The 25,139-nt window shown below is 44.6% G+C and overlaps 5 protein-coding genes across 5 annotated transcripts; 3 read left to right on the top strand and 2 right to left on the bottom strand.

The window, feature by feature from the left end:
- Positions 1 to 2,235: 2,235 nt before the first annotated feature.
- Positions 2,236 to 2,933, top strand: CTRU02_210473 (uncharacterized protein; the record flags this gene model as incomplete). Its single annotated transcript, XM_036732156.1, has 2 exons — positions 2,236 to 2,461; positions 2,518 to 2,933. The coding sequence occupies 2 exons, from the start codon at positions 2,236 to 2,238 to the stop codon at positions 2,931 to 2,933; spliced, it is 642 nt and encodes a 213-aa protein (XP_036576082.1).
- Positions 2,934 to 6,431: 3,498 nt separating this feature from the next.
- CTRU02_210474 (reverse transcriptase domain protein) lies at positions 6,432 to 8,405 on the bottom strand (the record flags this gene model as incomplete). Its single annotated transcript, XM_036732155.1, has 5 exons — positions 6,432 to 6,739; positions 6,911 to 7,195; positions 7,247 to 7,493; positions 7,542 to 7,605; positions 8,191 to 8,405. 5 exons carry the CDS (start codon positions 8,403 to 8,405, stop codon positions 6,432 to 6,434), a joined length of 1,119 nt encoding a protein of 372 aa, XP_036576081.1.
- A 6,146-nt stretch (positions 8,406 to 14,551) lies between these two features.
- CTRU02_210475 (transposase) lies at positions 14,552 to 15,943 on the top strand (the record flags this gene model as incomplete). Its single annotated transcript, XM_070205453.1, has 2 exons — positions 14,552 to 14,825; positions 14,886 to 15,943. 2 exons carry the CDS (start codon positions 14,552 to 14,554, stop codon positions 15,941 to 15,943), a joined length of 1,332 nt encoding a protein of 443 aa, XP_070060696.1.
- Positions 15,944 to 16,140: 197 nt separating this feature from the next.
- CTRU02_210476 (uncharacterized protein) lies at positions 16,141 to 16,627 on the bottom strand (the record flags this gene model as incomplete). Its single annotated transcript, XM_070205454.1, has 2 exons — positions 16,141 to 16,252; positions 16,311 to 16,627. 2 exons carry the CDS (start codon positions 16,625 to 16,627, stop codon positions 16,141 to 16,143), a joined length of 429 nt encoding a protein of 142 aa, XP_070060697.1.
- A 3,590-nt stretch (positions 16,628 to 20,217) lies between these two features.
- CTRU02_210477 (transposase) lies at positions 20,218 to 21,873 on the top strand (the record flags this gene model as incomplete). Its single annotated transcript, XM_070205455.1, has 1 exon — positions 20,218 to 21,873. The coding sequence occupies one exon, from the start codon at positions 20,218 to 20,220 to the stop codon at positions 21,871 to 21,873; it is 1,656 nt and encodes a 551-aa protein (XP_070060698.1).
- Between the last annotated feature and the right edge of the window lie 3,266 nt (positions 21,874 to 25,139).

Here is a 25,139-nt window from a genome sequence, read left to right on the forward strand (position 1 = left end):
TGCGCCTCAGACGCTTCATTCGCTGATGACTCTGTCACTCGAAAAAGCACTCAAGGATATGTGATGATGCTATTCGGAGGTCCAATTCATTGGAAAGCAGTCAAACAACGAAGAGTAGTCACTTCAAGCACAGAAGCTGAGCTTGCTGCTTTGACAGCAGCCACAAGAGAATATATGGCAACCATTCGACTCATGGAACAATTGAATCTCCAATTAGATGATAAATACATCATGCAATGCGACAATAAGCAAACTCTTCGACTATTGATTGCTGAAAGACCCCAAGCGACTAGCAAATTACGCCATATCAATATCAACAACTTATGGCTTCGCCAGGAATTACAGAAGGGATCAATTGACTTTCAATGGGTTCCAACCAACGAAATGGTGGCAGACGGTATGACTAAAGCAATGCCAGCCCAAAAACACAACCACTTTATCGCCCAATTGGGTATGGCGAATATTGAACATTTGATCGAGAAGAACGCAGTATGAATCTGGAATTTGGTAGTAAGTATACGGAGTTCTGAATAGTATCATTTCTGTATTTGAATGAGAATACAGAGAATCAACCTACAACAGGTTGCCTCTCTGAGGGGGTGTGTCACACGGACCACTGCATATATCGGGGCATGCATTCAACCCATGCACCCGGCTATTGTTTCCCATATAAAACTAACGGGGATGTCATTTTGTGCATGAAAACCTTCAAATCGGTAATTACCGAATAGACGGTTATATAATCAACCCAATAACCCCTAGACAGTCTCTAATGAATGGAAGCATCTTTTTTTACCCCATAAGTGGTGGGCAAATTGACTGCGTGACAATAATCCCGAAATGGAATAACCAGAATATCTTTATTCCGCTTCGCTTACAAAACATATTTAGGCATGATATCGTTCTATAGTATAGTTAGGAGAAGACATGTGGGCGAGAACCGGCATAGAACGCTCAGAATGGGAAAGTGGTGTTGTTGGTTGAAGAACTAACTAACTGGCTAGAGGGCTGTGGAGGCTGGCTAAGACCAGTAGTGGCGGCCGTCAGCCCACGTGACGGGCCGGCGAGGCCTGCTACCTATACCCCCTCTCAGACTCCTCAGCGAAAAAGTAGTAGAATAATAGGAAATACAGGAAAAGTCCTAAATCCTCTAAATCCGAGGAGTTCTTAACTATTAGAAAACTCGGTTAATTACCGGTTAAACCTGGCTAATAGGAGGCTGTGAAATCCTTGAATCCCGAAGTCTTAATATTAATAGTCCTATAGTCTTAAAATCCCCCTCTTAATCTAATCCTTCCGCTATGCCTAATAAACGAACGAATTCCTTATATTTAACCGTAACTAGTAGCTTCGTAAGTCTATCGGCAGCTATATTAACGCCTTTGATAAGTCGGAGTTCGATGCTTTTCGTAGTGTAAACCTCCTGTATAATCTATTTATATTAGACGTCGATATAGCGGGTTTATGCCTCGTTAAGTAGGTTTATAACGTTATTATAGCCGTTAGCATTATTAGTAAATATAATAGTAGGCATAGTAATAGGTTTGCTAAGCAGTTAGGAAAGGCAACGTCTAATCTACTTTATAGTAATTGCCGTAGGTGTTACGGCCAGCTAACTGACAGTGGGTTTGTGTTAACAGTAAGCCAGGGATTGACAACAGTAACAGTCGTTCTGGGGTCTGGTCGATTGAATCGTAGATCTTCAAAGGTCTTGGTGATCAGTCAAGGCCTCAACAAGAGTCGTAGAGTAGTCGTCACTTAGGTATAGCTGAAAGTACCGGTTAGGGTAATCACAAAGTTGATTGCTAAAGAACTAGGAAAGGTAGGACTCGAGAGGACTCGAGTCCCAACTATATACAAGTCTGGTTCCATGCTGAACACTTCCTGATCCTGGGGGACCGACACCCAGGACGTCGGTCCATCGCCATGGACCGCCCTTGGCACCGTCGGTCCTGTCCCAGGACCGCTTATCGTCCGTCGGTCCTGCTTATCGTCACGTGACCTGTATCCTAGTTCTTCCGTTCCGTGGGGGTTGTTACGACGTAACGGCTGACGGCCGTCCCTATAACCGCTGAGCCCCTGCGGGGTCGTCGTCAGTGGTCTGTTAACTGTCGGGTCGTAACATCAGCTCCCCTCTTAAAGGTCTTGTCCTCGAGACCTGAGTATAAGTAGGTCGTTAGTCCCAGGTTGGGGATCCACAAATTTGCTTCCTTTGTTTTTCATGATGCTGACACCATGTCAGGTCGCGTTCGAAAGACAAAGTCGTACTTGACTGTGATAAAAGATCGTAAGAGAGCTGCGCTTATTAAATACGTAGAGTCCCGATCGATTGCTAGCAACATGCCTTGCACTCGTTGTTTCCGTGCAAAGGTCCCGTGTCGTTTTAGCAAGAAGTCTACACGCTGTAGGACTTGCATCGAGGCGAAGAAACCTTGTGACGGCGTCCTCGTGGCGTCTACTCGTAAGTCGTGTTTTTGTGTTTTCGCTGTTCTGGGGGTTGCTAATGTTTGCTTCTAGTTCAGAAGTTGAACTCTCAGCAAAAGGAGTGGGATGAGAAAGAAGAGAAAGCGGGTGAGGAGCTATTCGCGCTTCATCAAGAGTTTGCTCGTTTGCAAGTTCAAATGGCGGATGCTGCGGGTCGTCTGAAACGGATTCGGACGGTCCGTAAGATGGTTCGGGAGCGGCAGACCGAAGTTTTTGAGCGTGGTATGCAGGAGGTTGACAGGGAGGATGGCGTCCTGGCGGACGACGAAGTCCTACCTGCCTTGGATGCTCACGAGAGGTTCGTCGTTAGTAACCTCCAGGCAGTGGGTCTCGGGAATGATCCTCCTTGGTCCCTTTTTGGTTTTGGTGACGAGTTTGTGGGTTTGGGTCCTCTGGTGGATGGCGCGGGTGCGGGGAGTGTTGGAGGTTCCTCGGCTACTCAGGGCTAGGTGTTCCTAGGCGAAGAAACGTTTTGTTGCCCTGGGGTTTCTTAGTTAGTCGAAACTTAGGTTGAGGGTTTCTGACGCGAGGGTTGTATGTTGGTCTTTGCATGACTTTGGCGTGCTGTCGTATTTCCCATTGCGTCCAGTATTCTTAAAGTTCCTCTTGTACGTACTCCAAGTTTGATGCGGGTTCCCATGTGTTTTCTTCGTGTCCGTAGTTTTTCCACTTAATTAGGTATTATATTTCTATGTCATCGTGCTGATCGATGTGATCGAGGATCCTTTCGACCTCGTAGTCCTGTTCCGGGTCGACTTCGATATAGTCTATAGTTCGTAATCCTTTTAGTGCTAGCTCGAGAAGTAAAATATGAAAAACTAGATAACACTTCATAGTGTCTGGTAGTGCGAGTTTGAAGTTGACGTTAGATACCTTCTTCGTGATTTCGAAGGGTCTAAGTTTCTTAAAGTCTAACTTATCGCTTGGTCGTTTTGTTTTGATATTCCGGCGGAGAAGGTATGCGCTATCCCCCTCCTTCAGAGTTAGTCCCTTAACTCTTGTCTTGTCAGCGTATTTGCGCATGCGTTCGCGCACAAATTCAAGGTCTCTGGGAAGATCTCGTTAGATTTCCTTGAGTTTGTTAATATCTGCCATAGCTTTCAGAGCTGTTAGGCCTTGTCGGGGTTGTCCATAGGCTGTCGGGTTAAATCCGTAGTTCAAGTAGAATGGTGATTCTTTTATACTTTCTCCTACTGCGCTGTTGTAAGCGAACTAGGCCATAGGTAGCAGTTAGACCCAGTTGTTTTGCTAATAGTTAACGTAGCAGCATAGGTAGGTTTCCATGATCTGATTGATTCGTTCTATCTAGCCATCGGTTTGCAGATGGAAAGCGGTGGACATCTTGTAGTCAGATCCTAGCTGCGAGATCAGGGATCTCCAAAACTTAGAAGTAAACAGCTTGTCTCTATCGGATACGATTTCCTTCGGCATTCCGTGTTAGCTTACGATCACCTGCAGAAACTTGTAGGCGAGGTCTTCTACAGTGCTTGACTCCATATACGGAATAAAGTATAAGTACTTTGTGAGTCTGTCGACGATAACGAGGACACTGTCGTAGTAGACGTTAGTCATCGGTTCTCGGGACTTAGGTAACTTAGTGACGAAGTCCAGCGAGATGGATTCCCATACGGTTTACGGCACTGGGAGCGGCTGTATCTTTCCATAAGGCTGATGTCGGCTGGGTTTGCTTTTTGCGCAAACCTCACAGTCCTTAATCGCTAAAGATACTTCTTGTCGTATAGCCGTTTTGTCGTAGTGTTGACGGATGCGTTTCCACGTTTTGGTTACGCCTTGGTGACCATGTGCGGGTGCGGAGTGTATCTCCCTAATGGCTTCAGGAGACATCCTTCCAGTCGTGCTGGTACTGTCTCTTCTGGCCATCATTAAGAGTCTAGCTGCTGGCACAAGGTCTCCGTTTTTGTCTGTTTTGAGGATAACTCGGGTTTCCTCAGGTACCTAGACCTCATGGTCCGGTCTTCGGCTAAAGGCGTCGGCCCTGCCGTTCTCCTTGCCCTTTCGGTAGATGATTCTGAAATTGAATTCTGACAAGAATTCGGACCATCGAATTTGTCGTTTGTTAAGATCTTTCGATGTGGTGAAGTATGCGAGATTCTTGTAGTCGGTGTATACTTTGACCTCGTACTTGGTTCCTAAGAGTTGCGGTCTCCATTCTTTAAATGCCTCGATAATTGCCATAAGTTCCTTGTCGTGTATCTAGTAGTTAAGTTCTAGGCCGTGTAACTTGCGTAAGAAGAAGGCGCAAGGGTATAGTCGTCCTTCGTCGTCTCGTTGGCCTAGTTATCCTCCTATAGCGTAGTCTGAGGAGTCGGTCTCGACTTCGAATGGTTTCTCGGGGTTTGGTATAACAAGTATTGGTTCCGATGTGACTTGTTGTTTGATCTCGTTGAAGGCTTGTTCTTATTCTTCTTCCCATTGCCAGGGAACATCTTTCTTCGAGAGTCTCGTGAGAGGGTCGTTTTTGTCTAAGTACCCTTCTAGGAACCGTCGGTAGTAGTTCACATATCCAATAAAGGATTGTACGTCCTTAACGTTCTGTGGTATAGGCCAGTCTCGTACTGCTGCGATTTTGTCTTTAGACATTTTGAGGATTCCTAGGGCTATCGTAAAACCTAGGAATTCGACTTCTTTAGCATGAAACTTGCTCTTCTCGGGTTCCACTAGGAGTTTAGCGTCTTGCAGTTTCCGCAGTACTTGGTATACGTATTTTTTGTAGTCTTCCAGAGTCTTAGAGAAGATTAGGATGTCGTCGAGGTAAACTACGACGAACACATCTAGAAATTCTCGTAAGACGTGGTTGATCATCGTCTGGAATGTCGCGGGTGCGTTGGTGAGTCCGAAGGGCATCACAAGGTACTCGTAATGTCCTCGGCGTGTTCGAAACGCTGTCTTCCATTCTTCACCTGATTTCATCCGGATCAGGTTATAGGCTCCTTTTAGGTCGAGTACTGTAAACCACTAGGCTCCGTGCAGTAGATCTCGTAATTCGGAGATAAGCGGTAGTAGGTAGCAGTTCTTAATCGTAATGTCGTTAAGTTTCCGGTAGTCGACGCAGAGTCGTAGTTTGCCGTTCTTTTTTAGTACGAACAGGATTAGGTATCCTGCTAGTGATGTAGAGGGTCTGATATATCCCTTCTGTAGATTTTCTTCGAGGTAAGCGTCGAGTACTTCCATTTCTTTCTGGTTAAGTCCGTAGATTGCTTCTAGCTTTGGCTCCTTCCCTTCCTTAAGGGGTATCTCGTGGTCGTAGTTGCTGTGTTCCGGGAGTCCGGTCTCGAGTTCTTCGGCGAATAGCTTCTGGTATTGCTGGTATTCTTCTGGGATAGACAGAAGTCGGTCTTCCTTGCCGATGTCTATTGCTAATAACGTCCTAGCGTTTGCATCCTTGATCCGTAGGTATGCTAGAAATCTCTTCGCTTCAGGAGTCTTAAGAGGTTCGTTTGAGGCACCGTTCCGTGGTTGCTTCTCAGTAACTAAATCCTAGTCCCAATAGAGTTAGCCTGTTCTCCAATCTATCCGTGGGTTACTGTCGTATAACCATGGTCTTCCAAGGATGACATCGTACTTGTCTCCTATCTCCGTAATATCGAAGTTCAGTCGCTCATTCCGGCCATGGATCTGCAAAGGGAGTTGCGCTGTCTCCATAGCAATGCGTCCTCCGCCGTACTAGACTTGTTCTCCTTCAACGGTGCTGAGTTCGTAGCAGTCTTCGGCTGCTTTTCTTTTCTAGGTTATCTTTCTTTCATTCACCGTTCTTAGTAATATAAAGTTTCCTTAGGCTCTGCTGTCGATCATAGCGGTAGCTGTTCTTCCGTTAAGCTATATTTAGACTTGTATATACTCGTGTCGTTGTGTCGTGGGCGTCGTTGCGCTACATAGGGACCTTGTCTGGACTGCCTGTCGTTGTCCCTTGTCTTCGGTAGGCGAGTCTAGTTTTTTGACTGCTCGTCCGTTCCTTGTTCGTCGTTTTCTTGCTGTTTCTTCCATGCTTCGTCTTTCTTGATATAGTGGACTCGGCGCTGGTCTTGGTAGCAGTGATACCACTGTATTTCTTCGTCAGAGTCCTCTCCAGAGCTGGTGTCGTCGACTGAAGCGACTTCAAAGGCGACTTCCAGTTGGGCATGTTGGCGGGCAACATCGCGAGGTGTTTCCGAGTCGTTAGGGGTGTTCTTGGTCGTTTCTGATTCGACCTGTTCTTCCAGTTCTTGGTTGATCTGGCGGATCCGTGCGGGATCTCCTTGTGCATGTTGTCGTCGTTCGATGTGTGCGTCCAGCGCACCGAGTTGTCGTTGCCACATAGGGTTTTATAAGTCCTGTTGAATCCGCTGCAGGTGGGCTTGTCGTCCTGCGTAGAGGAGGCTCAGCCTTCGCTGATTGTCTTGTTCTAATTCCTCGTTGTCGTTCATACTGTCGAGCTGTTCGATTGTCTTGCGCTCGATTTTGCTGTTGCTTCTATATCCCACAGCGAGGGTCCGTTTAGGTGCGTTGGTAGTGTCGTAACCAGATCGTTCTTGAGGTTTCTGGGGGTACCATCCTGCGTGTTCCTTACTGCTAGAGTAGATATGGCAGTTGTCATCGAAGCAGGTAGTCCAGTTGAGTTGTTCATAAGGGATCGTCTTCGTAGCGATACTTGCTTGTCGTTTCTCTAGTACCGGTTGGAAGCGTTCCTTCTTGGGTAACCTGTATTCGTATGCTAGGTGTCTAATCTTCTAGCAGTTATAGCACTGTCTATCTTTCTTCTAACTATCGTTCTTTTTGTCGTTTCTCTGTATAGCACTAAGGTCCATTGGTCTACTATAGTGACCATAGGCAGTACTTTGTCGGGGGTTGTTCCAGTTGTTACGGGGTCTATTGTCGTTTCGCTGGTTGTTGAACTGGTGCTGAGGCTGCCACTGGTACTTGCGTCCTGAGTTAGGGTTTTGTCGTTTTTCGCCTCTTTCCTTTCGTCGTTCGAAAAGCCGGTTGTCGATTTTGATAGCGAGTTCGGCGTACTAGAGAAAGTCGTCAGGTCGATCAATCTTGATGATCTCGTCCTTGACTTCGTTTTTTAGTCCTTGATAGAACATGAAGATCTTGGTTTCCTCGGTGAGGTCGAGTTGAACGCTAAGTTGTCGGAAATTAGCAGAGTAGTCTTTGGCAGACTTAGTCTACTTAAGTTATGCTAGATCTCGTTCGGCTTGTCGCTTTTCGTTAGGGTCTTAGAAGAGTAACCTGAGCGCGTCCTCGAATCCTTTAAAATTAGCATAGATGTCGCGGGTCTCGGTAGTGCACTCGTCGAGGGTCTTGCATTTTAGGTACTCTTCCTAGATTAGTTCAAACTACTTAAGGGCCTTTCCTCGGAGGTAGGTGGCTGCGTGTACTACTTTTTCGGTCTCGTTAGTGAAATCTCCGTGGTAAAAGTTCTAGTAGTTTTTAACCTGAATCAGGAATCCTTTAAAGGTCCCGGGGGTTCCGTCGTAGGTAACAGGCGCACTAAGCTTAAGCTTTTGTCGTCCTCCGTAGACGGGCGTGGTGACGATGTTAGCGGCGGCCCGGAGGGTGGTGATTTCCCCCTGGAGTTCCTAGATCTTCCGGAGGTTGGCGTCCCCCTTGATGTCTTCTTCTAGCTTCTTGTAGGCCTGTCCAGCGTGCTGGAGTTGCTCGTTAAGGTTTTCTATTGCTTGTCGGTTTTCGTTGACGATTTTCTACATGTCTTTTGTCTCGGCTTCTTGTTTCTGGATTATGCGTCGGAGCTTATCGTAGCTTTCCTTAGTGAAAGAGCCATCTCTATCGGAGTCGTACTTAAGGTCCGGCATGTCGAAGTCCTCAGTGTTGGCGGGCTCCTGCGCGAGGCTCTGAGGCTGGTTGCGCGAAGAGGATGAGGATCCTGGAGTGGGTGATTTGGCAGAAGCGCGAGAAGACATCTTGTCTATACTGTTTAGTAGTTCTCAAAAGGTGACTTACTGAACAGGAGCAATCAAAGTGTTACGGCTAGCTAACTGACAGTGGGTTTGTATTAACAGTAAGCCAGGGATTGAGAGTAGTAACAGTCGTTCCGTAGTCCTGGTCGAATAGATCGTAGATCTTCAAAGGTCTTGGTGATCAGTCAAGGCCTCAACAAGAGTCGTAGAGTAGTCGTCACTTAGGTATAGCTGAAAGTACCGGTTAGGGTAATCACAAAGTTGATTGCTGAAGAGCTATGGAAGTCTGTCCTCGAGCCCGGCTCGAGTCCATCCTATATACAAGTCCTGAACGGTCCTCCTTATCTTGGCTATGTTGGATATTTGACATATCCAACATATCCGGGGATCGGTTGGATATCTGACATATCCAACATATCCAGCCCGGGTTGTCCCTACCCCGCGTTATCCCCGAGGCCACGTGACTTGTCTATAGTTCTTCCGTTCCGAGGATCCCTGGTTACACCTGTCGGCTGGGTTACATATGCCCTGCGTTAGCCGCCGGGATCCAGGCGGGGTCGTGTTGGCGACCATGTCCAACGGGTCGTAACACTAGGAAGTTAAGGCAGCTAGTCTGTTCGATATAAAGTTGCTATTCGTTAAGCAAGTACTCGTTCTTATCCTAGGTGACAGGTAGATCGTTAGTAGTCGCTATAAGCGTCTTAATAGCGTTTAAACCGTTAAAGTCGAATCGTTAAAATACTGCTTTTATATACTTAGCTTGGGAAACGAAAATCTTACTAGCAGCCCTGTCGCGTTTAATCTAGAAACCGAGAAAATCGGTAGCCTCGCCGAGGTCTTTAAGAGAATAGACCTTCTCGAGGAGATAACAAACTTCTATCATGACTTGCTTGTTAGGAGCAGCGATAGCGTTATCGTCGACGTATATAAGAATATACGCTTTAATCTTATAGTTAATAAAAAGACAAACCTCCCTATTAATAATAGTAAAGCTAATTCGTTCTATTTTACCCTTAATAAGTCGAAACTACTAAAATAGTAATTTTCTTAATCTATAAAATGCTTTATAAAGTAGCTAAACCTTGTTATCTATAATAGTATAGCTAGCAAGGGGCTGGATATATACCTTAACCCCTTCTAAAATCAAGGCGGCTAGGAAAGCAGTATCGAAATCATATACTTCGTATTCGAGATCGAGAAGTATAATAACTACGAAGAAAAAGCAGGTTACGGTAGTAGAGGCAACTATAGCGTAAACCTTTTATAATAACTAGTTACCTTTCTTATAGTTTCTATAAACTATATATCAAGCCTTATAGCGTACGATTTCGTTATCTTTATTTATTTTAATATTATATACCTATTTGCTAGGCAAGACTTTAGCATTACGTAGTAGGTAAGCGACTTCGTAAACCCCCTTTTCCGTAAATTAAGTTATCTCTCGTTTAAAGGCTTGTTCCTACTAAGGCTACTATAGGCTCTTCTACGCCTTACGGTAAGACTTCGGGATTACTACGCTGTCAGGTAGGACTTTTAAAAAGGCAGTAGTAGAAAGTATGCTAAGAGAAAATTAACAAGAAGTTAGTAAAGCTAGAATATTAGTAGATAGGAAGGTCTTTTTAGCATAGGAGCGTATGCTACTAGCGGCTTGGTAGTAACCAGGTGGTTGCTAGGCTGAGGCGCGGCGAGGTCGAGAGGACTCTGCTAGTTAACTCGTTACTTCCTTAACAATCGTAGAGAGGGAATCAAGGTCCTAGTAATTAGTTTCTATTATTTCTACGGAAGCGACGAATTCGTTATCTTTTAATTCGTTAAGAATGCTATTACGAGGTATAGTAGTAGTCTCTAACAGACTTTCTAGTAGTAGAGATATAAGATATATATTAGTAGGTACTATCGCTTTTTTAACGATAGTCTTATCTAGTTTAGGATTACTAGTTACGGGTTTTTTACCTTTAATAGGCTTCTAACAGATAGTATACTAGATAATAATATCTAGTTTAATAAACATAGCATTATATTTAATTTTATTAATATTAGGTATGTTAGTAGTTAGAGGCAATACTATCTTATACGGTTCTTTACGAAATCGAATATCTTTATAGCAAATAACCTCCTTTCGATCAGGCAGGTAAACGTAGTAAATATAGCTACGAAGAGAACCGTAACTAACGAGGAATCCCTTGATTGCTCGTAGTTCTATCTTAGCAAAGCATATAGGGCGTCGAGGGCCTTTCTTATATACGTAGGCAGCATAGCTAAACGTTCGGAGATGTTTAATATAGGAAGCCTTACGTTTAGCAGCTAAGTTTAGCTCTCTCGCCATAATCTCGTAAAGGCTTAAGTTACCTTTAGAAGGTATAGGCAAGAGGTTAAGAATCTAAGTTACCGAATCAATGTTATAATCCTATAGCTCTTCTAGAAGGGATATGTTAATTAGCTATGTCTAGGCGCCTTCGACGATAGTACGACTAGCATGCTTAATAATACTATTTATAGAAGGCGTATAGGTAATAGTCGTGTTATAGTAAGTACCTTCGAAGTAGGGGTTGTTAAAAACCTTAATTAGCTTGGGAGTATTATTAGTGTTACGACCCGTCAGATGCACTTAACAGGACCCACTCGGTTGGGCGGTTATGACAGGACTTTGTATGCAGGGCCACGGGAACAAAAGGTAACCTCTCGGAACGGAAGAACTATAGAACGGAACAAGTCACGTGATGAATCATTCTAGGTCAGAATGATCCAAGAAGAGTTGGGGGCCAACGGATCATGTTCGATCAATATGATCTCCAACGACTACAGACAATACGTGTAGATAGACTCCTATATAGACCAGGACTTGAGTACCTGCTCAAGCCCTCTAGATAGTTCTTCAGCAATCAACTTGTGATTCATCCTCGAATGACTTTCAGCTTACCTCTCAGTATTGTGAATACTAAGAACCTCGTTACCATAGTGTAAGACTGATCACCTTACCCTAACCCTACGATCTACCAGAACGACCTCTACGAACCAGTGTTAGTCTCTTACTGCACCTTCTGTTAGCAGAACCCTACTGTCAGATAGCTGGCCGTAACATTAGTCTTCTTAGGAGGCATTATAATTAATTAGTTTCTATTAATATAATTAGTAAACGATCGAAAATAAGTAGCTAACTATATACGTAGTTATATAAATAGCGTTAATAAGCGATTTTAGTAATTTATATATATATTATTATAGTTATTAAGGAAAGAGAAAATTTCGTAAGTAAGTAGTAGAAAAATTTCCCCTAATGTTACGGTCAGCTATCCGACAGTAGGGTCTGCTAACAGAAGTTGGGGATTGACGCTAGTAAACAGTATTGTCGTGTCGTAAGTCTGGTTCGTAGGTCGTAGGCTGTGTCGTAGATCGGTAGTCAGAGGCTAAGGTGATCAATCTTAGGCTCAACAAGTATTCGCAGTGAAGGTAAGCTGAAAGTATCCTGAGGATGAATACAAAGTTGATTGCTGAAGAGCTATGGAAGTCTGACTATGAGTCGAGCTCAGGTCATACTATATACAAGTCCGAACAGTACCCTTTGTTTGTTTTACCGTTCCTGATCCTGACGGGGTCCGTTCCTCGTTCATACGGATCCCGTATGTGCCAAGGACGGACTCCGTATTCTTGGCGTACGGATCTAATCTCTTATCTTATCGTCACGTGACTTGCACCATAGTTCTTCCGTTCCCGAGTGAGTCCCTGTTGTTCCCGTGATCCTGCAGTACAAATGTCCTGTTCTAGCCGCCCGACGCCCAAGTGGGTCGTTCAGCTGTTATCCTTGTTTACGGGTCGTAACACCTAAGTATAATAATTCGCCTTAGGAAAGTAACTATGCTTGTTAAACTATAGAAGGCAAGCATACCCCTCGGTAGTATGCCTGCTTTACGATTACCTATAGCGACGGTATATAAGGGATAACTACTTTTCCCTTATATAACGCGTAACGTATTTAATTATATCTCTTTTATTAATTCCTTTATTAGATTTATATTTAGAAACGGCTATTTTAGCTAATTTATTACGAATTTAGCAATATAAGTAGTAGGAAAATAGGGAGAATTAACTATATATAGACGCAGGCGCGTCTAGGGGGGTATATCATAATGCCTTCGAGGCGAAGTACATAGCCTTACCATCACGTAACCTATATATCGCCTATAGGGATAATCCCGAAATAGAATAACCGGAATATCTTTATTCCGCTTTGCCTACAAAACATATTTAGGCACGATATCGTTCCATAGTATAGTTAGGAGAAGACAAGCTACTCAATCTACTACTTTGAATACATGCCTACGTTCAGCACTTTGCTTCACCACATCATTCAAGCCTGGTGGGAATATCGCTTGAGCCATGCAGATAAGATTTAACATTCAACAGTATATTGAATCCCTCGCCTAGTTATGGACAACCACCGAAATACTGTCGGTTCTCCTTAAAGGTCTCTGTAACTATCGCGTCATAACGAGGCAGTTCATCCACTATCGGGATAAATTTTATTCGTAATCCATAGTGATCACATTCAACCGGCTAGTAACCTTATTCTCGGGGTAGCTAGGTGTTCCAAGTGTCCGAGCAAAATTGTATCTAAACATGAGTTGCCTTCACTAATGCACTTCATGCAGAATACATAAGTCATCGCTAGAATATTGTGACGAACTAGGCACATAGCAATCAGGCTAGAAAAGGTGTAAAAGAGTGACTTGATTTAGAAAGAGGATATGTGCATGAGAGAGCTCGTACTTATACGCCTACGGTGTGCGTTTCATGTAGCTTACGTAAACACACCTCGCTCGGTGTGTTCGGTGAGCGTTGACACTATCGTCACAAATATTATTCATAATCACTCTCATATTAAGACTCAATTTAGTTAATGGTAAGTTTTCAATCGCTGTCAAAGTGCTGAGCCGCTTCTTCTTTGACCGACGGAGAATACGTTCAAATACACTTTCGAGGTATAGGATAAGAGCTGGAATTACAAGCCAATATTTTTCCAGAGCCGCCCAAATCAGTAGTTGCATTATTCGTGCTGGAATAGGAGGAAAACTCTTTCACGTTGCTGATACATCTCTGTAGCTGAATGCTAAGGCCAACATTAACTACGTAAAACAAGTTTCTCGCCCTTATACACAGCCGAGCGAGACGTTCCTTGCCCTTCAGTCTACATGATGGAGCCGAGTTTCGCCACCTGCATCTCCTCGACACCGTCCCGGCATGTTGACAAGGTTCATCATATCTTTCTGTGCCAGTCACCATAACGTCGGCTGAGAGGGAAGCAAAGTTCCAACTTCCCGTATATAACTAATTTGTCATACTCTCAATCCTAATTGGTCGATGTATTCGTATTTCACCGCACTCCGAATCTTGACATGTATGATGGAGAGTAGATCAGAACAGCTGACTCATTCCTGGAGTCGACGAAACAATTCGTTACAAATTGAGTAAGAATACTAGCAAAGCTCCTCCCGCCTTCGCCAGAAACTTTCGCATCCTCTCATGAGCTATACACTGATAGAAGGCTAGCACATCATGGTCTAGATGTGTGATCGTATCATTCCTACTTGAGTGGCAGCGTATGAAACTCGCATGCAGCTAGGTAAACAGTTTCGGCTACTGATAGAAGCTCGCTGGGATATCACTAATACGCATTGGAACGAGTCGGCATAACGTCGCTCGAATTATCACTTGCCGTGCAAGACATCACTAATTGTTTGCGGCCAAGTCATTGAAATTCAAATAAGTGAGTTTGCGTTGAACAAGTAACGTACATGATAAGCGAGTGAGACAGACAAGCGAGTGAGACAGTAAACCGCGACCGTCGCACCTTGACGCGACCGGCACCTTTTCCTCTACAATAAATCATGGAATCAGCTAGTATTGAAAGAAGGTTACAAATTGCCCTTCAAGCAATGAGAAATGACCCAAAACTTAGTGCTCGGGCCGCAGGTGCACTCTATACAGTCAGTCACGCAACATTAAGCCGGCGACTAAAGGGAATAGTCTCACGACGCGACAGCATGCCTAATTCACGGAATTTATCAGATTTAGAAGAGAAGACAATAGTTGAGTATATTCTCGACCTAGATGCGTGATCATTTCCTCCCCGGCTGAGTGGTGTGGAAGAAATGGCTAATCGACTTCTCGCAGAGCGCGACGCGCCTCTAGTTGGGAAGCGCTGGGCTTCTAATTTCGTCAAGCGACAACCACAGCTTAGGACGCGTTTCTTTCGCAAGTATGACTATAAGAGAGCTCAATGCGAAGATCCAGAGGTGATTCGTGGCTGGTTTTCGCTTGTGAAGAATATAATTGCGAAGTATGGTATTGCTGATGCTGATATCTACAACTTTGATGAGACCGGCTTTATGATGGGCGTTATTGCTTCTGGAATGGTTGTTACAAGTGCTGAAAGGCGTTCAAATACGAAGATGACACAGCCTGGCAATAGGGAATAGGTTACAGTTATCCAGGCTATTAATTCCCAAGGGGAGAGCATCCCGCCATACATCATCGTTGCAGGCCAGTATCACCTCTCAAGCTGGTATACAGAAACCTCTCTTCCGGGCGATTGGGCTATTGCAACGTCTGAAAATGGATGGACAACAAACGAGAGAGGTATTGACTGGATCAGACACTTCGACATTTATACAAAACCACGTACGTCTGGGAAATATCGCCTCCTCGTTGTTGATGGTCATGAAAGTCACCACTCCGCAGCCTTCGAGCTCTTTTGTCAAGAAAACAACATTATTACACTGTGCATGCCGGCTCACTCGTCTCATCTACTTCAACCCTTAGATGTTGGTTGTTTTCAGCCGTTAAAGAATGCCTACGGTCGGCAAATTGAGAATAAGATGCGGCGAGGCACAACCCATATCTCGAAGGAAGATTTCTTTGCAGCATTTCACGAAGCTTTTAAGCAGTCTTTTACGAGGAAAAATATCCAGGGAGGTTTCCGAGGAGCTGGACTTGTCCCTTTGAATGCAGAAAGTGTTCTCTCAAAGCTGGATGTAAAGTTCCGAACGCCAACGCCTGAGGAGGGGGTCCCTCAGACACCAGACCCTTGGATCTCTAGGACGCCGAGCAACCCAAGCGAAGCAAGATCACAGTCTACTTTTATTAAGAGTCGAATCTCACGCCACCGAAGCAGCTCTCCAGCATCAATTTATAGTGCTGTGAGTAAGCTAGCCAGAGGGACAGAAGGACTAGGGCATCGGGTAGCATTACTAGAGTCAGAGGTTCAAATCCTTCGAGAGGAGAATGCAATATTAAGTCGGCGTCGAAGGGCTAAGAAAACACGTCTACAGAAAGGAGGAAGTCTTACTATATCTACTGGAGAGGATATACAGTCGCAAAGAGAGGCAGACACGCAACTACAAGAGGAAACGCGACGGAGTAGTGGTCGCAAAGTGAGGTCTGAGACGACTCATCGTCGGTGTGGCGTATGCGGGAATACAGGCCACAACGCGAGAACATGTCAATTTATTGAGGAAACATCCGAAGAACAGGAATCCGAGTAGTATTAATCAATCTAAGATTTCTTGTTATAGATTTCGATATTATTGTCGCGAAGGTCTGGTTTACTGTCTCACTCGCTTGTCTGTCTTACTCGCTTATCATGTACGTTATGAGTAATAGTTAATAAAATGAAGCGATTATATAATACTTTCAAGGCTCAGCTTAAGAAACCAACGTGACTGAAGCCATTGATACGCCCTTATTTGACGCCAATATAGAACCAGACTGGCGTCGGAGCAGTGCAGATGGTAGTTTGGAGGGGGCCTGCGCGGCATATGGTAGGAACATCTCTGCTGCCAGAAGCTCCACTCCTACTCCAAATGTCAGTTGCATGATTCTTCAAACACTGTAAAACAATGGACAACTTACGCAACACCCCACTGATGGTAGACGCGGATGCCCCAGGTATCAAAAACACCTTCGATTAGAGCAAAGCTATATTTGCTGTCACCACATTTGTACTTTTCGCCCAAGACAACTCCATCGGACTTGGAGCATTCGATTTCGCCGGCATCAGGGCCCGTAATGTGCAACCCAACAGACTCAACGGTTCCATCTAGCTTATGACGGGCGCTGAAGTCATTGACTATAACCCTCTGGGTTCTGGGGTCGGCGTTGTCGCGTTGAGGGGCAGCTGCAACAGAGGCAACCAAGGCGGTAATAAGCACAGCACTATTGAAGTGCATTTTGGCGAGAATTTAGGGGTTCAAATATCAGTTATAGTTGAAGTCGATTTGATGGTTGTGAGATGACAAGGAAGCGTAAAATGGAGGGTGTCTGATCTGATCTTTTATACATATGTGTGCTTTTGGGTGCCGGGGGTCATTTCCGCTGAAGATAGTATGAGATTTGCAAAAGAGCGACTTGCGAATGTCATGAGTCTGTGGCGAAGTAGAAATACGAGTCGACCTTTGGTGGGAATGGGTCTGACTGTGAACTGGCCAACAAGGAAGTTTGCCCAAAATAATGCCAACGCATATAAGCGCTTATTCAGAAAAGTAGGCAGAGCTCTCGTATTCTTTCGCTCTGTTTCTGCGTTCCGTATGTCTTAGAACCACCTCCCGCGGTATTCCGCTTTTAGCTCCGCATCCGCAGTGTTCCAGCTTGGCAACCAACTTATCCATATTCTAGATTAGAAATATATCATGATTTAATATCAATATCCATCTAGAATATGTAAAACAGTATATATTCTCACTCCGCTTTAAATGTCTAAGTCGAGCATCAACGCTGGAGAAATTGTCTAGATCATCCCGTAGGCATCACGTTTCAGAGGGTTCTTCAGGGATAACTAGGAGGCTTCAATCCGGAGCAAGACGGATACTGCCGTTAGTATTCATCAACCTAGTGATGTACTCTGGCACGGTATCTCGAGTTTGTGGAACACCAGCCGCATGCTATAAGGGGAGAGCTTCAAGGGAACCACCAATCAGATGGGAAGGTTTATCCTTCATTGGCGGAGGCTTCCAGGCCCATTAAGAACTACACGCAATGCAACATAACGAAAAATACCGTCTTAATGAAGTGGTCTGTTGTATACCGAACCATTTGTGTCGCTTACTTACTACCAGCCGCCTGATCATCTATTTACGACAGAGATAAGTTTGCTACCCCGTATGACCTTCCCTTGGCCCCTGTCCTGAGCCTTCCCTTGGCCCCTGTCCTGAGGCGGGGTTCAGGAGCAAGTGCAGTATTGTAGCGGAATTCCATACGGCTACTCCGTAATCGTCATAGTGGGGCCACAAGAAACAAGTTTATATAGGCGTTTGGTTCCTGGGCTTGTGCAATGGTCCCTGATGGTGGCTATGGGACTGGATCGCCATAGCAGTTCACCAACGATCACCTTGCTGCTGGAATGCTGTCGCTGTTAACCATTTTCCAATGCTGAGATATGAGCCTCAGATCAAAGCTTTTGATGCTGTCCTCATTTCTTCAAATCTCGATCGCATCCGTGACAGTAGAAATGCCCTGTAAATCTATCGTGTCGTATTTCATCTTCGTCCCTGAAGGACTTAGGTTGCCGCGGGATAGGCCACCCAAACGTAAAGCCAGGCATCTCCTCTTGCTGAGTGTATGTCAGGAGAGAGCGTGCGCGAGTACTATATGAAATCCTGTTTCAGAAGAACTGATATATTCCCCCAAGTCGCGGGACGACAAGGTCTTCTAGTCTAGCCAAGGTAGCTGGAGGTTAGTGTTGTTGCCTTCAAAGTGATTAGCGATGATCTCTTGTATTCCTTTTCTCGCTGAAATAAAAACTTGCAAGATCTTTGGGTCGCTTTTGCACTTCTCAAGGGTGGTATCGTCCGTGTCGAATGGCAGAATGTTAAGTAAGTAATGTACTATTGCCACTCACGAGCTCGTTCTTCCACCAACTCCGCATAGCATCCCCAAAGTTCTCATCAATTTCTAGCTTCATGATAGTTTGAATCACAGCGCCGTTGGCGTTTATCGATAACAAGTAGATCATAAATAGACCAAGTCGTATTGCTTTTTCACAGTCTTCACAGTTGATTTCTCCCGCAAGATTGTAAACAATGTTTGTCAGATAGGCCCTTCCAAACATAGAAACTATATTATAGCAACAGATAAGCTCAATACCACCATTGGCTCTCGAAATCAAATCAGTTGCTAGCACAGTCTTGCTGCTGCTAATGGATGGAAGTGTATGCGCAATTTTCAAGTATGTGTTTTGATGTTTCTCCGAGGTATCCTTCACGGTAGACGAGTTGTAACGCTGCGAAACTCGTCGACATTCGATGGTAGATATGCGTCCGCCAAAAGCATAGTCATCACAAAGCCGCCGATCATCGTGGCGTAAACTGCTAAGCTGAGTAATCCCATGTCATCGAGGACAGACAGCAGAAGGCTTTTGGAAACTTGTTAATAAGACTATAAAGTGTGATGGATAGCATGAATTTCCAAGAGAACTGCGCGATTTTTCTGGAGTTTTACAGTACTTATTGCATAAAAACGCAGACCTAGTGTTTCTGATTTGCTTGAAGCTGACCACCCGGCAGCCCGAGGTCGCCCGCTCCTAAACAGTTGCAACAAGCAATAGAGCTCACAACATAAATTTGCTAGAATGTTGCTTCTTATTAGTGACCCAATTCTCCCAATCGTGTCTGCTATGAGTGTCCGAATATGCATTTGAACCAGCTACCAACTGGCCAACATCTCTCTATACAACGGTGGGATGGATCCACCAACAGTAATTATGCTAAGAATCTTATACGGATCTGAAGTGTTACAGGCTACTTTCTAATGAATCAATCTTCTCTTTGCTAGAGGGTTATGGCCTGGATTGTGGAAATATCAGCTTTAGATCGAACCGTTAGTTGCATTCGCTAAGCTGTGGAAACTCACTTCTCATCTTTTAACATCTAGGTACATAGAAGATATGCAATGCAAATGCACAGCCAACGCAAAACGCCCACCCCCCGCTTCTAAGCTCTAGGCAGACCTCTGGGCCACACCAATCAGATTAGAATAGAAAACAGCACATAATTTATTAGATAGCTCAAGCTACCGCCAATCATAGGATGGCTTACAAAACGGGATTGTGAGATCCACAGGCACACCAGTGCCTCATCCCTAACATAACGTAGATCTGCTAGTCACCAAGGAGATAGATCTACTGTTGAGAAAGCTACTACGAAGATTGTTCGGGGTTTTTCGAGATATTAAGGTATTAGACTCACGATCTCCGACTTTGTGGTGACTTACTTGTCTTTTATAAGTCCCAACCCATGATCTCGCCTTCAACAGCGTGAGTAGACTCGAGGGTTATAGTTCGGCAATGGTTACTCAGTTTCAAATAAACGACAAGCATAAAGAAGGATACACGGGGTAGTACTTTAACTGGCATCTGATGCATCCACCGGCTTGCTTTTAACTTTAATTGCTTTACGGGTATGAGAACCTTCGGTTTTCCCCGGCTCTCCAGTGACAAAAGTTTGTGCCTCCATTGCACATGCACGTGCATCTGGCATCACACATTTTGTCACTTCCACCACTGTGAACGCATCGTTCCAGCCCTCGTTCAGTCTTAGCTTTTCACTTTATTAATCTAACCAAATTTCGACCTCATCCTCCAATGCCCTACCCATGAAGGTTTTCGGGCGCAGCAGCTTCATTGTGCTGTCAATTTCATGTCTCAAGACTGTTGAAGATTCAGGTAACGTACATGATAAGCGAGTGAGACAGACAAGCGAGTGAGACAGTAAACCGCGACCGTCGCACCTTGACGCGACCGGCACCTTTTCCTCTACAATAAATCATGGAATCAGCTAGTATTGAAAGAAGGTTACAAATTGCCCTTCAAGCAATGAGAAATGACCCAAAACTTAGTGCTCGGGCCGCAGGTGCACTCTATACAGTCAGTCACGCAACATTAAGCCGGCGACTAAAGGGAATAGTCTCACGACGCGACAGCATGCCTAATTCACGGAATTTATCAGATTTAGAAGAGAAGACAATAGTTGAGTATATTCTCGACCTAGATGCGCGATCATTTCCTCCCCGGCTGAGTGGTGTGGAAGAAATGGCCAATCGACTTCTCGCAGAGCGCGACGCGCCTCCAGTTGGGAAGCGCTGGGCTTCTAATTTCGTCAAGCGACAACCACAGCTTAGGACGCGTTTCTTTCGCAAGTATGACTATAAGAGAGCTCAATGCGAAGATCCAGAGGTGATTCGTGGCTGGTTTTCGCTTGTGAAGAATACAATTGCGAAGTATGGTATTGCTGATGCTGATATCTACAACTTTGATGAGACCGGCTTTATGATGGGCGTTATTGCTTCTGGAATGGTTGTTACAAGTGCTGAAAGGCGTTCAAATACGAAGATGACACAGCCTGGCAATAGGGAATGGGTTACAGTTATCCAGGCTATTAATTCCCAAGGGGAGAGCATCCCGCCATACATCATCGTTGCAGGCCAGTATCACCTCTCAAGCTGGTATACAGAAACCTCTCTTCCGGGCGATTGGGCTATTGCAACGTCTGAAAATGGATGGACAACAAACGAGAGAGGTATTGACTGGATCAGACACTTCGACATTTATACAAAACCACGTACGTCTGGGAAATATCGCCTCCTCGTTGTTGATGGTCATGAAAGTCACCACTCCGCAGCCTTCGAGCTCTTTTGTCAAGAAAACAACATTATTACACTGTGCATGCCGGCTCACTCGTCTCATCTACTTCAACCCTTAGATGTTGGTTGTTTTCAGCCGTTAAAGAATGCCTACGGTCGGCAAATTGAGAATAAGATGCGGCGAGGCACAACCCATATCTCGAAGGAAGATTTCTTTGCAGCATTTCACGAAGCTTTTAAGCAGTCTTTTACGAGGAAAAATATCCAGGGAGGTTTCCGAGGAGCTGGACTTGTCCCTTTGAATGCAGAAAGTGTTCTCTCAAAGCTGGATGTAAAGTTCCGAACGCCAACGCCTGAGGAGGGGGTCCCTCAGACACCAGACCCTTGGATCTCTAGGACGCCGAGCAACCCAAGCGAAGCAAGATCACAGTCTACTTTTATTAAGAGTCGAATCTCACGCCACCGAAGCAGCTCTCCAGCATCAATTTATAGTGCTGTGAGTAAGCTAGCCAGAGGGACAGAAGGACTAGGGCATCGGGTAGCATTACTAGAGTCAGAGGTTCAAATCCTTCGAGAGGAGAATGCAATATTAAGTCGGCGTCGAAGGGCTAAGAAAACACGTCTACAGAAAGGAGGAAGTCTTACTATATCTACTGGAGAGGATATACAGTCGCAAAGAGAGGCAGACACGCAACTACAAGAGGAAACGCGACGGAGTAGTGGTCGCAAAGTGAGGTCTGAGACGACTCATCGTCGGTGTGGCGTATGCGGGAATACAGGCCACAACGCGAGAACATGTCAATTTATTGAGGAAACATCCGAAGAACAGGAATCCGAGTAGTATTAATCAATCTAAGATTTCTTGTTATAGATTTCGATATTATTGTCGCGAAGGTCTGGTTTACTGTCTCACTCGCTTGTCTGTCTCACTCGCTTATCATGTACGTTATACCTTTATGCTTTACGTGTACAGCTTGGCGGTATAACGTATCAGCCAATGAAACACCTTTGCTTGATACCTTCTTTACACCATTTCGGACTCTTTAGACACCCGCAGCTCAGGCTATGGCCTCAAAGCCCGTACCATGATGTACATTGCCCCACTCAATTAGGTTATTGGTAATTGTGGTTCCACTCTGTCATAACAATGGTGAGCCCTCTGCTTCTGCGAATTTGACTCTAATAGTTTTGGATCAGCAAAGCGGCATTTGGTAGAAAGCGAGTCTAAGAGGTCTGTTAAGGGGATACAAATTCAGAGAATACCGAAATGAAAAAGTCGGGAGACAGTTTCTGAGACCCTTAAAACTTGGGCGGTACATGTCATGACATGAGGCGCAGTTGCGGCATTGCAGTTGTGGTTCCACATTTACCAGAAATATTTTGAGAAGCATCCAAGCCTGACTCGTATTTGTGAAATTGGCATTGTGTTATGAAGATCGATTATGAGCTATGCCCATTTGGGCGTGGATAGATTAACTCAAAACTAGTCTCGGTGAACCATATTAGAGTTCTTTTAAGTTTCCTGGGGATGTTGAAGAATAAAGCACCGGATGATCAATTTACAGTAGTTTGTATTAGATTACAGGTCACTTGTACGTCCACAATCCAGCGTTATGTCTGATCGTACAACAGATTTCTATCTATATAAAGTACGGCTGCTGGAGAACAATCTGAGCTTCTTGCCTCGCAAACTACATGAATTCTTTGTGCCTTTGAAAACAAGTGAACCAACTCATACTCGATCACGATGCATCTCTCGGTATCCCTGACTCTGTTTCTCGCAGGCCTTCCTTTGGCTCTGGCCCAAGACTGCAGCCCAGGCAAACTATCAGATGATCCCTCTGCATACTGCTATGGCTTTGTACGTCATATAATGCCATTCGAATGTTAAAATTGGAGCTTCAAACTAATCATGTTCATTCAAATGTAGCCTAATACTCAAGCATTCTTCGTAAGTGTCCCTTTGGGTCTTTACTACGTGAACACATTTTGTTGTGTAGCATCTGACACCACTTCTTAGTGCTATAAATATGACATGAAGACCGGCCCTGTTCCACCCCCTGGCCGTACATGTCAAATTAGGGGCTCTGAGATGATCAATGGGAGAAACAGATACGGCTTCTGCGTAAGGCGTCTTGTCTCATTTAAAAAACATAATTTCTAACCGATCACAGTGCAACCGGTAATACAGCATTTGAGATGACGAATGTTTAGAGCGGTGTGAGACCCATTTTAAGGCAGGGCAATACACCACTAGATGTCCTCTCAAATGGACAGTGAATCTCGGCTTGAGCGGTTGTGTGTGAGGTGAGAGCATTTCACTTCTAACGCTCGACCTAATACAAGGAGAGTGGATAGACGTGAGCACAATCTACAAATCATACAAGCGTTGCGTGGCATTAAGCGCTCCATAGCAACATGTACATAAAAATTGCGGTTGTAGCTTGATCTAGTCACGGAAGCGTATTTTGTTCTAACAACTGCTACGAGGCGTTTCATAAATTCAGCGTCAAGAAAGTATGAATGATTAACTTGCGTGTGACGAAGGAAGCAGCTTATTGTTTAACCAGCTCCGTATGGCAAGCATGTTAGCCGGGAATTACTCATTTGGAGTGCGGTTCTCAGTAGTGGATTGTTGGGTTACATGCAACAGTAGGTAACAGCCTTACTCGTATTGAGAGTTTTTAATTTTAATGACGGCTCACTTCATTTCGGTGGCCTTCTTCAAGTATGTCTAGAACCAGACGAATGGCTGCTTCGTGCATGTGCTGGGTCAGACCCCGCCTACAAGATTGCAGTGGCAGCCGCGCACCAGCCTCCAGCACATATCAATAATAGAGGTGCCACCCCGTTGAGCTAAAACACTCAAAAGGATACGTAACAGCAAATTCTCCACTTTTTGCTTGGCTGCACTTAAGTAGTGACAATGGCACAGCTATCAATCGGGAATAGCCCGTAACAATGTAGCCCTATTAAGCTCCTGAAAGGTATGCAAGAGTTATTGGATTCACTTTTAGACGGGTGTAAGAACCTTGAGAAGGACATCAGGGGTAGCCTCGGCTTAGAAAACCTGGATCTCTTGCTGTCACCGTGTTCACATCCGTCTTGACCTTCTTAACAGAGGTGATAATGCCAAACCAAGATGATAGCTGATCTCCTTTTCTTTTTCATTCTTCTGCAGATTTCCCTTGGGTTGGGAATTGCTCTCTCAAATAGTACTCATATCCGTCACTTCGATGCGGATGTGTCGGAGCACTCATGGTAGAATATAAGAGGTTTTCTTTTTATTCTTCTTCTTATTATTACTAATCTTACCATTCAGCTTAAAGGTAAATGAGATAGGCAAGCCAGGGTATTATAACCCAACCATAATAAAACAAAGTTGGCGTCAGGCAGTAACGTCTTTACTCTTCTAACCCCAGTATGCCTTTGCTCGCTCCTGTCTCCCACGCCTTCAAGCCAAAAAAAAAAAAAAAAAAAAAAAAAAAAAAAAAAAAAAAACAATCGAACACGCGGATTTAATATTTCTTACTTACGAAATCACCGCAAGAAATCGAGTCGCAGAGATCCTGCAATACAGTAACAATACGGTTCAGTATTCGAAATAAACTATGGTTTTTAAAGCTACACGGTGGTATTGAGATATATTTCCAAGTCTCGCGGTTTGTAGTGACTTCATCAATGTTACCCAGTCAAGCAATCGAAAGCTGACAGAGGACCGCGGAGACCCTTTCATTCAGCGTTGCCCTTAAAAAGGCTCAATCCAAGCTTCTATATCCGACTCGGCGCTTTAACAGCCTTAGAAAGACACCCGACACTCAATTTCTCTTCACCGTGTTCAACCTGGATGCGGATGAGGTCGGTCAATTAAAATTTCGAAAGTACCTTACAATGCCTAAAAGTTCCATCTAACATTGCGCCTTTCTGTCCGGATGCTTTGGATAACACCTTCAACTGGTGCTTGTCTAGGACATGTAGTTCAAGTTGAAAATAACAAAGGAGATTTGGTGTTGATAGGAGTTAAAATATCCATGGAACTATTGACATGATCACTACGAATAATAGGCAAACATCAAGATTCTACAGACATCTGTTGCATGTGAAACT

Source organism: Colletotrichum truncatum (genome assembly GCF_014235925.2).
Source record: "Colletotrichum truncatum strain CMES1059 chromosome Unknown Contig_0007, whole genome shotgun sequence".
Classification (NCBI taxonomy): Eukaryota; Fungi; Ascomycota; class Sordariomycetes; order Glomerellales; family Glomerellaceae; genus Colletotrichum; species Colletotrichum truncatum.